Source organism: Ceratotherium simum, chromosome 30 (genome assembly GCF_057802395.1).
Source record: "Ceratotherium simum simum isolate JZ-2026a chromosome 30, ASM5780239v1, whole genome shotgun sequence".
In the NCBI taxonomy this organism is placed as follows: Eukaryota; Metazoa; Chordata; class Mammalia; order Perissodactyla; family Rhinocerotidae; genus Ceratotherium; species Ceratotherium simum.
In genome coordinates, this window is record NC_141929.1 from 7,151,981 (window position 1) to 7,171,009 (window position 19,029).

Consider the following 19,029-nt stretch of genomic DNA (forward strand, 5'->3'; position numbering starts at 1 on the left):
GTAAACAAGACCAAAATGATTGATGGCAATCTTTTGAATATCAGTCAGGGACAAAGGTCACCAGCAGACGTCTAGGAGCAGGTTCTTAGTTCACCTTGTTGTTTGCTCTTGACTGAGGCCCCAGACTCAGTGAAGTCACCAGTTACCTGTCGATTTTGTCCAGTAGAGATGCAAATAATTTCTGTCTAGTGAAACAGATAATGCCAAAGATTTACGCATGTTGCACGGTAACTAGTTTTTTTCCAACTCAGGATTTTCACGCTCAATTTCTTTGTTAACTTGTTCATAAATACCCTAACTTCCTAAATGCCCTTTGAAACTGTCATCACATCTTACCAGTTTCCTCATAAATTAATGAATTAATGTTTATATTTACCTGAGAGTCGTGGTTTTACCTTTTGAAAAATTGCACACACATAGTAGCTTCTACCAGTTATCTTTTCACAGACCCCAGTTTGGATTCTGGCTTCCTGCTCATAACAGGATGGGGTAGAGATAACAATTCCCGTGTGTGCTGGGTGAGCAGGAGGCTCTGCGCTTAGACCGGGTTTTCTCAGCCCCACACTATTGACATTTGGATCAGGATAATTCTTGGGGGAGGGGGCTGTGCACTGTAGAATATTGAACAACATCCCTGGCATCTAACCACTAGATGCCAGTAGCACCCCCTCCCCAGTTGTAACAACCAAACATGTCTCCAGATATCACCACGTGTCCCCTGGGGGGCACAGCTGCCCACGGTTGAGAGCACTGGTGTAGACTATACTTCACAAGTAAGAATCATGGTCAGATATCTGCAGTACCAGCAAAGATTCACAAGGGCACACAAAGAATTATTCTGGATGGGCTTCAAAATTGAATGGCTATAGACCTAGCTACCGTTGGGCTCTTCTTTTTTTTTTTTTTTTATTTTTTTTTTTTTAAAGATTTTATTTATTTATTTTTTCCCCCAAAGCCCCAGCGGATAGTTGTATGTCATAGCTGCACATCCTTCTAGTTGCTGTATGTGGGACACGGCCTCAGCACGGCCGGAGAAGCGGTGCGCCGGTGCACGCCCGGGATCCGAACCCGGGCCGCCAGCAGCGGAGCGCGTGCACTTAACCGCTAAGCCACCGGGCCGGCCCCCGTTGGGCTCTTCTCATGGACCCAGCAGTGTCATTATTCTTTTATCATTCTTCTCTACTCTGGGTCTGCAATCTCAAGATCAGTATCTGCAGCACCTACATCTGTCTGGTTCACCTTAGAATCCTTTTTTTTTTTTAATTAATTAATTTATTTTTTTCCCCCCAAAGCCCCAGTAGATAGTTGTATGTCATAGTTGCACATCCTTCTAGTTGGTGTATGTGGGATGCGGCCTCAGCGTGGCCGGAGAAGAGGTGCATCGGTGCACGCCCAGGATCCGCACCAGGGTGACCCGTAGCGGAGCGCGCGTACTTAACCACTAAGCCACGGGGCTGGCCCCACCTTAGAATCCTTAATGCCAAGAATAGAGCCTAGAATTTGGTAGGTGCCAACAGTGACTAGTGCTTAGTAGGTGTGATATGTATATATAATATACATGTATTTATGTGTACATATGTATATGTTATGTATGTACGTGTATATCTGTGGCATATGCATATATGTGTATGTATATGTATATATACATATGTAACATATGTTACATATGTATATATACATTCATGTGTATGTGCTGTGTATGTATATATGTATATGTGTATCCATGCATATATATACACTATGTGTGTGTGTTGTGTATGTATATATGTGTATGCATTACACACACACATAAATATAAAATCAAAGGAGGTGGCTGCCAAGTTGGATGAAGGGTAGCAGAATATGCCGCCCCAAAACACGCCACTTTGGTATAAGGATTATTTTGAGCTGAAGGCAACTGAAAAGAGGCAGATACAAGAAACGTTTACTGGCCTCCTATTGCCTAAAAGCAGGACGTAATTTCACAAAGGTGCCCTCTTCCCCTGTCTACCAAGAACGACACAGGTTAATCCCCGGAGACGACTTGAGATCCTTACCAATGGAGAAAGCACTGACTTAAACCCGCATGACGAATCTCACTCATGTTCACCCTGTTTTTCCTGGTCACCTCCTCATAACTGGCCTCCTCCACATCTTTCTTTCTCTTGTCTTTAGCTTAAGATGGTATTTAAACTGGAGTTCTAAGCCGCCTCTGAGAATTACTCATTTTTCCCCAGGTATCTGCCATGTATACATGAGATATATATGTTAATAAATTGTTGGTTTTTCTCTTGTTAATCTATCATTTTCTTAAAGAGCCCCAGCTAAAAACCTAAGATAGGTAGAGGTAAAGTTTTGCCTCCTCTACACAGACTCCCCCAAATATCTCCTCTGTCATCATCCCACCTATTCTGGTCTGCCTGTGTAGACAGTTTTTACCTAAAGGAATCCTCCAAACACAGCTCGGTGCCTCACAGAAATAAATACGCATGGCCATGATGGGACCGAGCAGAACCTTCAGCCCCACTCCTGTGTCTCTGTGGTCTTCATTTTGTAATTTCCATTTTCTGTGGGGGATCCATGTTCCTGTCCAGGCTTGTGTTTCCCTCCTTCACTCAGAAGAACACCAGGTAGGTCTTGCCGCCGCAGCCCACTGGATCAGCAGTTTGCAAACCTGAGCGAGCATCAGAATCCCCTGGAGGGTGGGCATGTGAAGAAGCAGATTGCTAGGTCCGCCCCCAGAAGCTCTGATTCAGTATGTCCTGGGTGGAGACTCTGCGTTTCTAACAAGATCCCAGGAGATGCTGACACTGCTGGTCCTGATGGTCGAGCCCCAAGTTCTGAGATGGCTCAGTCCACACAGCTTGTTTTCCCATGCATAGCCAGTGAATCACTACCTCATGACATACTCTATGCAAGAGTTACCTTACCCCTGGGAGTTTGAGAAGAGCATTGGAAATGCAGCCTTGGGGAGCACCTCTTTGAAACTCAAATGCACATTAAAGTTTCAGAAACATTCAGTTGTGAAAAGCAAAACACAACCAGGTTCATTTCTCTGGGCAACTCCAGAGTTTCCCAAAATATTAGCTCATGCAACCTATTTTTTCCAGAACCCTTATTAACCTCCCACGGAACCAGCATCTCTTCAGAATACACTTTGTAAAATACTGCCTTGGAAAAATGATCAGGGAGGGCTGAATCAGATACCAGTGTGGCTTTATATGATCCCCCGTTGTTGCCTGGGATGGCTTTAAGAATCACGGGAAGCCCAGCAGACCCCCTGTCACATGTGAGCTGGCCACCTGGGAGACCAGGTCTCAACCAGGGCCCTTTCAATTCCCAGCTCCTGCCCCAGCCCAAACTCTGGCTGCTCCTGTAGATTAGAAACCCAGGAAGGTATTTACAGTCCCTTAGCTTTGCCTTCATAAATCCTTGCCTCCCCAGACCTCAAACGTGTGTCCTGGACATGGTCAGGGGGCGAGCCCTGCTGCCCTTTCCTGTTGCACTGCATGTGGCTAATGGCTTTGTCACTCTGCATTTTAAACATGAAAGAGAAATACAAATCATCAACCCAAGGGTAAGGGCAGAGAGGAGTAAATTCCCTGTTTAGAGGGCTTGGGAGTCAAAGGAGGTCTGGGATGGGTGGCAGGGGCTGATGAGGGAGTGCGCTTGAGATGGGGTGCCCTTGATTTTGAGAGTGATGAGCGCTGAGTGTAAGGAGCAAGAGCTCCTCTCCCTGCCTTAGACCTTAGGAATTCTTCAGTTGAACCAGCCAAGGTGCCAAACATTCTTGTTAATTTGGGTAAATCCTTTCAGCAATCTGGTATCAACTTGAGTACAATGACAATTAGCATGTCAGTTCAGTTCTCTCTCCCTCGCCCCTCTCCCCATCTCTCTTTCTTTCCACCCCCCTCCTTCCTGAGCCACTGATGCTTATTACTTTTAGAAGTCAGCCACACTAACACACCTCTTTCTCCTACAGTCTCCGGGTCTTAGTGCAAGGACGCTACACCAGAGACACCTGGGGTGGATGAGAACAATACCCAGTGAGACAAAGATGGATCTTAATCCACTTTGAAAATCAGGAAAACAAAAGTGAGGAACCATTGCTTTATTTCTGATGGGCCAAAGTTACAAATTAACGGAACATATGAAAACCGGCGCGGCAGTCAAGAGTTGATTCAGGCCCAGAACTGCCTGGGTCACTTGCCAGCCACTGAAGCATCTTTCTGCCTCAGTTTTATGATCTCTGAAATGGGGCGGACAGACGATAGAGCCCTTTTGAAGAATAGCAGAGTTCATACAAGTAAAGCAAGTAGAATGCCACGAGCATGTGATGAGCACCTGTGGGAAGGGTTGGGTGTGCTCAGGGAGGCGCATGCAGGAGCCCTGAGGTTGGACTGCCCAAGGTTGGCTTGTTTTTCCATTTAATAGCAGCTTTACTGAGATGTAATGCACATACTATAAAGTTCAGCCTGTTAAAATACGCAATTCTGTGGCCTTTAGTATATTCACAGAATTGTGCAACCATCACTACTATCTAGTTCCAGAACATTTCCATCACCCCCAAAAGAAACCCCGTACCCATTAGCAGTCACTCCCCACTCCCTGCTCCCCCTAGCCCTGGGCAACCACTCATCTACTTTCTGTCTCTGTGGATTTGCCTATTCTGGGGAGTTCTTTCCATTTCATGGAATCATTCAACATGTGGCCTTTTGTACCTAGGCCTGCCCGAGTTTGAATCTCAGCCCCATAGCTCAAAACCTGTGTGAATTCTATCAAGTTCTCCACTTGTGAATTTCTCCATCTGTGAAATGGAATTAAAATCGTACTAGATACACCATAGAGTCATTAGGAGGACTAAACGTACTCATTAACACGTACACCTAAAGTACTCACACAGGGCCTTGCTCATAGTAAGCACTACTCAGATGACAGCCTCCATTACCGCCACTGCTATGGCATTACAGTCTGCTATTCCTCTGCCCCAAGGCATGTGACTGGCAATGGGAATCCAAAGATGAACAGAGCACAGACAACAGCGCTCTCGCTGTCCCCAGTGCACAGCCTCGTGGGATTATATGATTAGGAAACCAGCTTAAATGAATACAGTAAAGTCTTATCATATGCACATTTAACTAATGGAAATCTAGTTCTTCCACCAAAAAGAGATGGAAAAAAAACAATTTAAATACTGCAATTAAACGCTGTAAAACTATATCTTGCATATATTCCTTATTATGCACTGTGTGTTACTGTATGCATTATACGTTGTTACATATTGACTACAGTACAGAGTTGTGTACTCAAAACCACACACACTACAATTTAATGGGCAACTTAAGAGATCTCGAGGTTAATACGACTCTCTGTTTGCCTTAATCCTTGACTTTATAATCCAACCCCTGAGTGAAATGCGACTCTATTGTGTGTCTACAACAACAACAATTCAGAATGATTCCAGATGAATGAAATCAACCAACAAGCAGTTGGTGGAGTTGGGTGTTAGGCTGCGGTAGGTTCCAGTGGTCAAAACCCGTTTGCCAAGCACCACTTCTCCCCCCACAAGCTCAGTCTCATTTTGAAAATAAACCACATAAGCATAACCATAAGAGGTTGGTGAGCAGCAGAATTGGGTTTAGGAAGCAGATGGAAATAATCTCTCATCCAACCAGCCAATAGGACAGGCAGATGTAAGAAGGGCTGTGCTCTCCCCTGCCCCTGTCCATCGCTTTGCCTGCTCTGTCGTTCTCCACAGCACTCATCACCACCTGGCGGACATCATGTACCTACCTGTTCGTTTTTTATTGTCTGTCCCCCAACCTGCATGGAAGCTCATGGGCAGGACTTCACGTACACTATTCACTTCTGTATTCCCAGTGCGAGAAGAGTGTTGAGCGCTTAGTGGGTGGTCGGTAAGATTGGTTGGTGAATGAATGAATGAGGGTAATTATTTAGACAACATCCACCTTTCTCCCATCTTCTGCCCCCAAAACATCCATAGTCTGTCCCTCCAACCTCAACTCGCTTATTCCTTAATTGTTCAAAAACAGTGGGAATGTATTCCATGTCAAAGATGAGGCCCTAAGGTAGCATTCCAGGGCTTTGGCATACTGATACCCTCTAGTGGGGAAGACAGTATTTGCAGGTGGGTGCTAAACCAAATTCAGAGGGCTTAAAAAATCAACCGTAACCCTTGCCTTTATCATTAGCTCTACTGAGGAAGTTTCCAGTAATACACAATAGTGGCAACTGGAATCTTGTATATACTCATGCCCTACCCAGGGCATGTACTGTCAGTCCAAGCACCCGTCACGCCTCTCCCTTTTTCTGCTCAGGACTTTTCCATAACCACTGGGGTTACTCCCCCAGAGCTTCAAAGGCTCAGCCAGAAAGTACAAAGAATTAATGGCCCCAGGGGCCACCCTTGACCAATGGAAGATAGGCGTAGGTGGATATATAACCTAGCTTCCTATCCTGCAGAAGGACCATTCTGAAGTGAGTTTTTCACAGTTCTTCTGAGAGGCCCCAGCAGCAATGAGACCCAGTTGCCCACGACAGTAACCAGCTCAATGACATACTCTTTATTGGCTTTCCTTCTTTCTTGTTTCACGGTCCTCACTTCTGTGCCCTGGAATCCTCTCACTAATTAGCTCCCTGAATCACCGTTTGGGGGAACTCAATCCAAGGTGCAGTGTTTAACACCAATATATCTTTGGGTGGTGAGAAAGTTTTAAGAATTATAGTCCAGATAATTATCACAAAAGCTAAATTATATATCTTGAGCCGATCTGAGAATTATGTTCCAAAGTTGACTAATAGCATCCTTACCTTGATCAAAGTTAATGTTGCATGATCCAGTGATATGTGGTCCTAAAGAAGTACCATAATTCTCATCGTGACGAGAGGCCAAAGAAAATGTCTGATCTCTCTCTCTGGCCTCTGCCCTATCCCAGTTTGACCAATTGGTGAGGTGGCTAATGGTTTAGATCAGGGGTTGGCAACTACAGCCCGAGGGCCAAATCCAGCTCTGCCTGTTTTTGTAAATAAACTTTTATTGGAACACAGCCCTGCCCATGTGTTTACATATTGTCCGTGGTTGCTTTTATCCTACATTGACAGTGTTGAGTAGTTGCGAGAGAGACCGCACATTTACTCTATATATGTTTCCTTTACAGAAAAAGATTACCTTCCTGTGGTTTAAATCATTGGTTGCCGTATTTTTGGATTCCCAAATGCAAAATTTCAAGAAAAACAAAAAATATAGAATGGACAAGGTTTGCCAACAACACTTTACCACTAAGGACAAAAATGCCCTCTATTTATGAAGCAACTTCATTTCACAAATGACAGGACGTTTCATCCCCACAGGCAGATCACACATCAGAACAACGAGGTTTCCATCCCGAGAGAGAGTGGTGGACAAGCTTAGAACAACTGCCCATCCCAATTTAATTTTTTTTTCATAGCACTGTCACTATCCAAAATCATCCTATTTTCTTATTTTTGTTGTTTGCTGTCTTTTTCCCTCACTGGAACATAGACTCTACCTCCGAAGGCGGGCAATCTTGTCTGTCTTAGTCACTGCTGCTTACCCAATGTCAAGCCTCATGCTTGAGATACAGCCGTCGATCAGTGAATATTTGTTAAATGAATGACTTAATCAAATATGGGATGTATAGATTGGGGTGCATAGATACAAACATCCCGAGAGAGGCAGAAACGCAAGGCTCCTGTGTGGGGTGGTGAGGACTGGGCAGAGGGAGAGTGTGTGCCTCCATCCGCCTGGAGACGCACTGCTCTATCGCCAGTACGTGAAATGGTGCCCAGCACATAACAGGCACTCACAAATGTCCATTGAGTCAGTGGCTACCCCGACTAAAGGCTCTTAAATTGAATTAAAAGGAAGAAATAAAACTCTTCTGGTAAAACAGAACTAAACTTCAAGTTGGATTCAGTCCAATTGCACCTCACTATAGACCTGTGTGTCTCCATATAGCTACAGGCTGTATGTTGCACATTTTCCTATGGATTGAGGACAGTTACTGTAGACGGTAGCCCTCAGGAAACACTGGCTGAGACGATGGGGTTCCTTGGCACCCACGGGGAGGACTGCCATCCATCCTTAGAGCTCAGCAGCAGGAAGGAATCTGTCAGAGAATTTACCTGCGTGTTGGAAGCCACAGAGGAGACACACCCAGGCTGAGTCGTGGCATCTGTGTGGCTGTTCTTACTGGGAAGGCCGTTCTTGCTGGGAGGAGCGTGCAGCGTGGGTGGCTTGTTTGTCCCTGGTCAAAAGCAAGGACTCAGCAACAAAGGACACAAATGACCCTGGGCTAACCCAGTTCTGAAGGTTGCAACCCAGTAACCCAGATGGGATGCCCAGGTCCCAAGCTCACTTTTAGAGACCAGGAATTCAAAAATGGGGTCACTGCAGGCAGCCATTCTGACTCCAGGAGAGCCAGAGAACAAAATAATCGAGAGAGAATTCTTACATCCTTTGAGGGGATAAGGGAGGAAGCTTTTATATACTAGTGAAATGTGGAGGAAAATGAACATGCACAGCAGTCAGAAATGCATGGTTACAAACCCTGGTCCCAGTTCTTACTGGCTGTGTGGCCTTAGGCAAATGATTCAACCACTCTGAACTTTTCATCATGTAAAATGGAGATAAGAATAGTTGTCCCTAAGGGTTGCAGTAAGGATTTGAGATAATATAAGCAACTGGCACATAGCAGTAAATTTACTACAGTAAATTGTACTTATTTTGATATATTTTAAATAATAACAACATTCATAAGTGGTCATGGTGCTGGTGTGCACACCCACACACATGCTGGCCTGATAAAGCCTCCCGGGAAACAGCTGCTGGGAAGATGTATCTAGAAGATAAGATCCCAACAGATCAAATGATTTTATGAGGCATGAATTCCCCAGGGGAATGATCTTTGGGGAGCTACCAATACGGGAATTGGCAAATCCTTCTCTAGGGAGCAAATTTTATTATTTTTTGAAATGCCCCAGCATTTTTAAATACACAAGCATTTTTCCCCTCTAAGTTAGTCAGATGCTCAAGGCCAGGCCCCATGGTACCTTCAAGCTATAAACTCCCTTGGAGTACAGTGTGTGAAAGTTATACAGCTGACATTCCCTAAGCACTTGCCAATCATGGGGCGAAATCATGAGCATACACTTATTTAATCCTCACTTAAACCCTGCTGGGCAGGTATAGTTATTCTCTCTCTTCGTTTAGACACAGGAGGAAACAGAAGAGGAGGGAAATAAAGTAACTTCTCTGAGGTCGCACAGCACGCTAATGGCTGGGCCAGGGTTTAAATTCTCTTCTCAAAGGCTCAGAAGTCTCCATGCTGCTCCTAAGCAGTCTAAGATGCTCGCTCCCCTGGTCCTGGCAGACCAGCGGCCTTGATTCACCCTCAGCGCTTTCCCTGTTGAGGACCAGGACTGTGTTGCATTCATCTCTAGATCCCCAAATTAGAAGCATTTTTGGTACTTGGTAGATATTAAAAATTAATGGGAAGAAAGAAGAAAAAATGGAAAGGAAAGAGGGAGGAAAGATGGAGGGAAGGGGGAGGACACTGCAACCCCCCCTTCAATACTATTTTAGCCCCTATTGTTTTCTATTGTAACAATTTCCAAATTTGTATTATTTCAGCTACTTATTTTGTTGTTTCTTACTAGCTGCCCTCAGTAGGCTGAAAGCCCCAGGAGAGCAGGTTCCATGTCCATCGTGTTTACCTATGAATTCCCTAAATGCCTCAGGAAATACTTCGCGAGTGGACAGCTGTACATCCCTCACCTTTTGAGGATAACGTACCTGCCCTGCTCTTTTTTTAAAGAGAATCCCAGTTGTTAGACGTTGACCAGCGCACCACTGCCTGGCACACAGTTGCAGATTCTGCTACGACACCTAGAAACATGCGAGTCACTCAGGCTATTTCCAATATGCTGAAGTGAAGGTTTGCTAGAATTCACAAAGCGATTGCTGAAAGTAGTAGATCATTATTTGCTTCATGTAAGAAATATTTCTAGTGCTGCTGATTGAATGTTCAAGAAACGATTAAAGGGCTTGGCAATGTTTCTCTCAAATATCTTTTGCGTGAAAAGCCTCAGAGATTGGTTAATTATAGAGGCTACACATCAGTCACTCCAGTCAAGGGCATTTGGAGGCTCCCACGGTGCCCTTCCCAGATGCAAGCACGGATTGGATCTGTGGGCATCAGTGTAACAGGGGCCCTGGGATGCCTCTCCTGAGGAGCATTACTGCAGCCTGGCTAACACCCCCATGGAAACGGCTCTCCGACCCTGTTTATGATGTCAAACACCTGGGTTCCTCGTTTGGGCAAATGGCTCCAGCGTCCTGCCAATTGGAAGAGTCAGAACTCAAGCTCAGGTCCTTAACGCCCCCTGGCCCTCACTCTGCCATCTCCAAACCAGCTACCAAGCCCTGTCAAGTTCTCCCCTAAACGTCTCTTGGGCGCTCTGAGTAGAGGTGTCTACTTCTCTCATCTGCATTGTCACTCCCTCGTCTAGACTCGTTCCATGATCCCAGGCCTAGCCTGGCTTCGTCCTTCCATTCTCACCCAGCTCCAATTCATTTGCTACACTGCAGCCAGGGGGACCTTTGCAAAATGGAAATCTGACCTTGTCACACTATCCCTTCCCCTCATTACTTTCAATGGCTGTCCATTGCTCCAGGAAAAACACCAAAATCCTTGACACGGCTGACAAGGCTCCAGTGGCTCTGGCACCTCCTAGCTGCTCTCATGTCACTCTCTTTGGGATGTGAGGTGCTTCCTTCCGCACAGGGACTTCCCGCAGGCTGTGCCTTCTGCCTGGAATGTCTTTCCCTGCCCACATTCTCTGGTGTTCCTTGTCTGTAAGCCCCACTACTCCTCCAGACTGTGGCTCGAGCATCAGGCTGTCAGGGAAGCCTCCCAAACCCTTCATCTGGATGTGATGCCTTTATTATGTGCATTCATTCGTTCATTCATGTTTGCTGTGTGCCTACAATACTTCAGGCACTGTTCTAGGCCCTGGAGACACAGAAATGAACCAATCAGACAACATGTGCTGTGACGGAGCTTATATTTTAGTGAGGGAGAAAGGGCACAGACAAGCAAATCATATGGCCTGGCATGACCTCACACAATCGTGTTTCCTTCCATCATACCCGTTGTCTCAGTTTTGAATTATTCATTAATGAATATTGATCTCCCCTACCAGGGGATCTCTTGGGGTCTGAGCTCAAGAGCAGAGACTGAGTCAGCCTTAGTAGCAGCTGTACCCTGAGCACATAGTAGGTTCTCCATGGATCTAATAGATATTTATTGAACCCATTTGGTCCCAGGTGAATCTCCCTGAAGCCTGAAGTCAAGTTGCTTGAGTGCTTGGGGCTTAGGAGGGGCAGTCCCTAATTAACACCTCCCTGCCCTTTGAGAAGGCTCCCTGCAGCCTCTCTGGCTGTAATTTTGAGTCAGAGCAAGAGTCAGCAAACTTCTTCTGGAATAGGCTAAATAGTAAATATTTTAGGCTTTGTGGGCCATATGGTGTCAACTCTGTTATTATAGCACAAGCACAGCCATAGACAATTATATAAACGAATGGGCATGGCCATGTGCCAATAAAACTCTATAAAAACAGGCTGCAGGAAGGAACTGGCCCAAGGCCATAGTTTGCAACCCCTGAGTTAGATGATCCCAGATGCCCAGCAGCTTAGGGCAGTAGAGGGAAGACCCTGTGTGGCTTGAGTCAGCTACGGGTTCTGCTGGCAGGGTCCAGCAACTTTCCTCAGACCCTACATCAGTCGCCAAGGAGATTATCACCCAAACTCAAGCTTCAGACATTTGCAGGCACCTTCTCCTGCAGCACATGGAAAGGCGGTTCCCTGCCAGCCCCGGAGGAAAGAGCCTTTGGCCCGGAGGCCGCCTAAGGCGGGGATGGAGGCTGCCACGTTCCTTGCAGGGTCCCCAGGCTCCTCCAGAAGCTGAGCTCATCTCCGGGCCCTGCCCAGGCACGTGGCGGGGCTGCTGGCGGCTGAGCCGCTGCTGCCCTCCACCCCAGCCTGGCCCGCACTCCGCCGGGAGACACAGGGGCTTTGTGCTTCTGCCGCACATTGGGTGACACTTGCTGGGGCCTTTGAAATGAGACATGACACGTCAAAACGTGCCTGTTGCTAATGCTAATTTTCAGGAATTTGACTTCTGTTGGCAACTGACAGAGAAAAAACATCTCTTTTATTTGTATGTGTGTGTGTAGTTATATTTACCCTGATCTTTGGGTCTGTAGCTACGGAAAACAGGAATTATTTGAGGCTTACCTGCTGGTGTGGGACGAGTGGACAGACTAGTCTAGTATTTACAGAGCCAGAGAACATTCATTGTGGCATTAACACTGTGTGTAGACTGCTGTGGGTGTTAACTGTTAAAAAACAGTTACAGAAACAACACACCAACTCCAGCTGCTGCTGGGGTAACGACGTCTCGTGTATAAAAGTACTCTAGGCAACAAAGCTACGGAGCTAACCTTACCTGAAGTTACACATGCTCAGAGTGATGGCTCGGTGCTCCCTGAGTCCCCGCAGGACTAAATACGATAAGCTGTTGTAACGTTCTGATGTTACTCATGCTGTGGGTGAGCAATAGTATTGGCATGACAATGCTCAGGGTGTCACTGTGCTCCAAGGGTAGTGCTGCTCTTGATACAACACTACGCACAGTGTGCTAGGGCCTACACATTATCCAGGGGTCCCAGAGCCCCTTGGCTGCTGATGTACAACAATGTTTTGTGTGTATCAACATTCTGGTGTACCAGCACTCAGATTGACCCAGAGCTGCAGTATGTCACTTCTCTGAGTGTAACCATTCCACATGGAACAACAGCCGGGGTGTTACACTGCTCTGGGTACCCCTAGCACTCCTAGTCCCCCGTGGCACTGATGGTAATAACGTTCTGAGGGAGGAGGTGCAGTCCCATTGGTCATGTTCTTCCTAAACCCACATCAACGTAGTTCAATCAGAACAATCAAAAAGAGGCTAGTCTCTTCCTTTTCACTAGCCTACACTGAAAAACTGATTGCATTAATTTGATCATGCCTCAAAATTTGTGAAAGCAGAAATTCCCAACACAAATAACTATAGGGGCAAGTGGGTAAAATAAATGAGTACAATGGCTGGGTGAGTAGTAGGGAGTGGTGGGGATTGTGGCAAACTACAGAGGCATGTCCTGCCTAAAGTGGGCAGTACTGACTCAGCACCGGTGAAACGTGGCCATGTAGGAATGTGGCTCTAGGCTTGCCTGACTTTCTGATATTTTAAGAAATGTAAGAAAACTGGATTTTTCAATGTACAGTTTCCCACTTTCAAAACATTTGGGCCAAACAACACACATTCATGAGCTACATCTGGCCTGTGCTGCTACTTTGCAACCTCTGCCCAGAAGCCAGAGTTGCAGAATTGGAATGGATGGACTTCAGCCCCACCAAGCAGATATCTCAAGGTTCAATCTGCTAAGCCAGAGGGTGATCTGCTAAGCCCATTCACCTCCATGAGCCCCGGCTCGGTCCACATTTCATGTTTGAAATGACATTTCTTCTCTCTAGCCTGCCCTTAACTGCTTCTCTCAGTAGAGAAAGAAATCGCTTTCTACCCTAACCCTAGAATAAAGCCTCTACTACTGAGTGCCCGATGACAGTGTAGGGCATCCTGCGGTCTAGCCAGTCATCATTCATGCAGTCTGCTCAGGTAGAGGGAGCCAGGCCTGGAGTCTCCAGGTGGCTGCAGAGGAGACAAGCTACGGGGAATTGTATTGGCAGCATCCTTCGGGAGGGTCAGATTCTCCCAGGCGTGCAGGCACCTTGCCGACAGCTAAGTGGAAACAACGCCAAAACCACAGGTCACTGGATTTGATTCTGCACAACTGATTGTTATAATTGGATGACAGACTGATATTTCCCTCTCCTTTTCAACTGGTGTTGGAGGGTGAGCGAATCTATCTCAGGATTCACTCTTCTGGGTAGTTACCTAATGGAGAAGATTACCTTCTTTCACAGACAGAACTGTGCCTGCCTTTTGGCTGCCTAAAGTGTAAAACCAGGTCCCACCAAAGTCAAACACCAGGAAATTTCAGAACTTCCTCACATTCCATATTGCATTGTCTACAAAGGTCTTTGAAATTTTCCCTGCTCTAATACTCAGGGGGGATACATAGTTGACGAATAAAATAGAACAGAAGCAACTACAATAGGGAAAAAGGAGGAAAGAAAGACAAAGATACTCAGTGCAAAGTGACAGGACATCTCATTGGGAGGGCTTGTAGCAAATAATTGGGAATAAGGAGAATACTTCAGTTTGGTTTTGATGGAGCTGCTAGACTCAAGTTCTTTAAAATATGAGCTGTAGATTCAGAATTTTGTAATGCTGTGGATGGAGCCCTCTTCTGGAGAAATTTTTCAACAGGTATTAAAATAAGATCAAAACACACAGAAATGAACACACAGAAATATGAAATACTGCTGGCTATTTAGATAATATGACTGTCGTTCAGATGTGCGTTGAATCTATAGTTTGTCCTTTTCCTTGCCTTCCACTAAATAGAAATTAACTGGACTCCCCAGCAACTATCTTTTTGGAAGGAAGGAGAGAAAGAAGGATATTCCCAAGAACCTAGTTGCACTTTTACCTAAACAGTGAACTTCAGGCTGCGACTCAACATACACACCCAAATGCTGGTACTTTTAGATAATGCAGTGATGGGGTACGTTGGTTTGCTGGACAATTTCACTGTAACACCTAGAGGATACTTCGAGGAGGAAATAGATTTTACTTAATACAAAACCCAAGGGCTAAAGATAGAAAAGGCAAGAAGGGAGGGAGGCGAGTAGGAGAGATTAACTAAAATGACTGTTGGGGCTTTTAAGACAGACAGTGGCATTACATAAATTCCAGACCACACATTCAGGTTTGCGTGTATTAAATCTCTTTGAGACTTGCTAAAAAAATTGTTCAGACACGTGAATTCTACCACTTCGATTCCTTTCATCATTGTATTTCTGTGTCCCTAGTGCTTGTGAAATCCTAAGGCTGCTACGTGTTGAACCCATCTCAGGGCCAGTGGTGCTCTCTGTAACTCTGTCTTTCCTCCTCATCAAAAAGGTTCTGCAAATAAACACTGCCCTTAAAATATAACATACAAAGTTGCGGGGGCATTCAAAGACACCAATTCTCATTTCAAATCCTGAAAATCAAGATTCTGACTCCAAGAAAGAACTCCCCATTTTAAATCAACATCTCAGAATTCCGTGGGACATTTTTAGTCACTCCCAAGTGACTGCTCTCCAAACGTGAACCACTCCCTAAAATTCTAATTCTTGGGGGATTACTCATTCATTGTTAGAACTTCTGGCTAGTTGTAAGTGATACCCAAATAGGGGGAAAATCATATTGACAGCACAATTTCCAGCTCATGCCTCTCCTGGTTTGTTTCACATTCATTATTTATGGTAGCCAAATTCCAGAGGCCACTTCTGGTCCAGCCTTTCCCAAAACGCCCCGGGGGGAAAGACAGGTGACTGTTCCACAGCTTTGCCAGCTTCCAGCCATTGTTGCTTAGAATTCCTGTCCCCGCTTACAAAACGCCTCAAACAGCAGCCTGGCCAATAAACTCACAGAGATTGATGGCTTCCAAAGCCAGACCCAGCGTATCACAACTCTTGTGGAAAAACACACGCATGCTTGCCTCAACACCACTAGGGCCGAGTGACTAACTTGCTTTATGACATTGTTTTTCCCTTCCTTCTGTGTTCTCTCTGCCTCAGGAGAGTTGTGTTTTGCTTGTTGACTCAAAGGCTCCAAGTCTTTCCCCACTTTTCGCTATGGCACACAGCCCTCTGCACTGGAACCCCTTTCCAGTTAACTGAATTGCACCAAAATGATTTCTCTGCAAGGTGGTATTGCTACCAGGTTATCAATTACTGTCCTAATGTGGACAATTGCTCTGATTATGCATAACAATCTAAGAGAGAATAAGTCTCTCAGGGCAGGCAATGCAATTCACCGTAAAACCTCTGTTCCCCCATTCTAAAGAAACGGAGTGAGCTGAGAGCCTTCAGAACACACCTGCGCCAGCTGCACCCTGGGCGAGGAGACACACCAGTTGCTTTGCAAAAGACATCCTGTGAGAAGCCCCTAGTGCATAGGGATTGCTGGATGCTGTCGTGTGGTCCCTCTCGCTCGAAGGGAAGCATGACTTTGGGTAAGCCCAGGAATCCCAACTGAGGTCAAAACAGGATCCCAGAGAAAAGAACTGTAAAGTCCTAGGTGAGGTGGTGGTAAACGCTCGCAGACCCTGACAGCTCCCAGTGAGCCAGGCCTCATGGTAAATGTGTTACCTAGGACATCCTGTTAAATGCAATCCAACCTGCCTAGCAATCCTAGGAAGGTGATAGATTATTTTACAGTGGAGGACCTGGAAGATCAGAGAGGTTAAGCAGCTTGCCCAGGGTGGTACCACTAGCATATGGCAGAGAGGCTGGCTCTGAAGCAGAGGCATGCTCTGAACCACCCTGCTAAATTGGGATATCCATACACACAAACAGCCTGGGGGATCGTCAGAGGACAGAAAGTCTGAAAAACTGGTTCACAGACAGGCATGGGATTTGTGGCAGGACTTAAGACTACAGGGACCCCAGGAGACTCAGCCAGCAAAGCCCTGGTAGAAGAGGCGTATAACTGGGCAGTCCTGAATGGGGGCTGTGTATCCAGGGAAGAAGGGAGTCAGGAGCCAGGCACGTACTCTGCCTCCGGGCACTATCATCGGCCCCCACTCTCCACTTTGAGTCATTTCCAAGGGCACTGCGTTCCTGGGACAATGGCCCCTTTCCAAAGTCTGGCCCCAACACTGATCCAGCAGTGGTCTCCTCTTAGAAGGCTGCACTGCATCTCCACATGCCGCCCCTGCCTGGGACCCTAGCTCCCGCACACCCTCACACGTGTGCCTCTCCCACTGGCACCCAGCAGTCCTGGCCAGGAACTCAACACCCATTCCTAGCACCCCAAGGCACTCCCTGTCTCCTTCCCTCCTCTGTCTGGCCCTGCCTTGATGTTACCCACCCACTTGTAGGCTGCCAGCTCATCCCGAGTCCCGTAGCTGCCAGGGAGGCCTCGGGGGACTGGGTCGCCCTGCTCCCAGAAACCACAGGCCCCTGAGCAGGGCTGGGCGTGCCCCTCAGCCGCCAGCACCTCCGATCTGGCCTCCTCGAAGTGCTGCTTTCCTGCACACAAACTTCCCGAGATCTCCGAGATGCAGAGTTGGTTGCTGGAGGACCAAGTCTCCATCGCCCCCCTCTCCTCGGTCGCCTGGCCCTTCCCACGCGCCGCAGCGCTCGGAGGGTTAACAGGCAGCCGCGGCCCGGGTGGGCAAGGCTTGAACTTTTCTCCGCGCTCCGCGCCCGCCCGAGAAGGCAGCAGAGGCGGCAGTCGGGGCTCGGGGCCGGAGCTCCAGCTGGCTGGACAAAGGGGGCGCGGGGGACGCCCTCCGGCCCTTCCCGGCCCGAGGTCGGAGAGGGAAAGGACCCGGTGCGGGCGCGGCCGGCGCCGGCGGCCGTGAGCGACAGCAGCAGCCGGGCTGCGGCGCTCGGCTGGCCGGAGGCGCCTTCCAGCGCCGCCCGGCTGGGCAAGGGGGCCCGGGCGCCCCGGGAAGTCGGCGATGCCAGGCCGGCCTCTCCAGTCCGGCAGCCCGCAATCCGGACCCGAGCTGCGTTTCCCTGGCCCGGCGCTGGGCTGGGGGAAACCACGACTCCCTGGAGTCGCCTCCAACTGAGTCGTCCTCCAATGCATGAACCCCCGGGGGAGGCGAATCAAAGTTACCCCACTTGATGTAGGAGAGAATGTCGCCCTGGCTTGCAAAATAAAAGGACTCGGGAGCTCTCTCCTCCTCCTCCGAACGTACACACACACCAAACACACACACACACACACACACACACACACTCTCTCTCTCTCTCTCTCTCTCTCTCTCTCTCTCTCTCTCTCTCTCTCTTTCTCTCTCTCAAAGGCAAGCAGGAGTAGGAATCCAGGGACCCCTAGGATCTCCGGGGCTGAAAATGACCTCCCTTCCGAGCCCCGGGCTGTCTTTGCCGCCGCGCCCGGAGTCCCCCGACCCCCGAAAGCTCCCTGGCCGTGCCCGCGGCAGGCGATCGGAATGCAGAAACGGGGCGCGGGGCGCGCCCGGCAGCCCCTCTTTCCTACCTGGGACAGGAGGACGCACAGGAGCGGAGTTCTCGGCTGCATTTTGCCCGACTAGAAGCGCCCGGCGGCGTTTTCATTCATGCACGCGGCTGCACTGAGCATATTTTCCGTGGGAGCCAGGCTTTGAGGAGAGGCTCTGCCTCGCCAGCCAGCCAACTTCCCAAATAGATCAGCGGCAGCATCACGAAAGCATTGGGTAGAGGCTGATGACCAGGACCAATGGCTTTACAAGACGGATTCCTTCATAAAGCTCCCTCGTTTTGCATGGCAGATACGCGGCGAGCACCTCGCGCAGAGCGAGCCCCTCGGAGGCGGCAGCCCCTTTGCTTTTTCGGACTGTTGGGGCTCAGCCTCACAAATCACGCCGGGCAACCCCTGCAATTCCACTTTTCTAGAGAATGGAATTGCATCGGGGACTGGCAGCCACTTCCAGCCCAGTACAAAAAATTTCTCTTTATTAAAATGTTAATAAGATCCACTTTATTTCCAATAAATCAAATAAAATGACCCAGCAGTTCCAGCCCTTTTTACGCCTGGAAAGACCTGGTGGTGGATTTTTTTCTTCTCTTTTATTTTTTTCCAATGTGGCCCAAGTCATGATGGTGTTTGGTGTTTCCCTGCCATCTCACAAATCACAAAAACGACAGATCAATTCTAGCTTGCAGAAAAAAATCCATCAAAGGGCAATAGATTTTATTAACTGCTCAGGTGAGAGTCTGACTGGCTGCCTACTCCACAAATGTGCATCTGCTACCAAAGTTGGGGCCATGATTTAAAGAAACTTTTT

At 47.6% G+C, this 19,029-nt stretch overlaps 1 protein-coding gene across 1 annotated transcript in view; it reads right to left on the reverse strand.

Moving 5' to 3' along the window:
- Positions 1-18,343, reverse strand: part of CDH13 (cadherin 13) — a 1,041,327-nt gene extending 1,022,984 nt beyond the window's left edge. The window contains exon 1 of the mRNA XM_004437068.3: positions 18,243-18,343. Within this exon, the coding sequence (XP_004437125.1) occupies positions 18,243-18,284 (42 nt within the window). The 5' untranslated portion in view covers positions 18,285-18,343. The remainder of the gene's footprint in view (positions 1-18,242) is intronic.
- Positions 18,344-19,029: the final 686 nt, after the last annotated feature.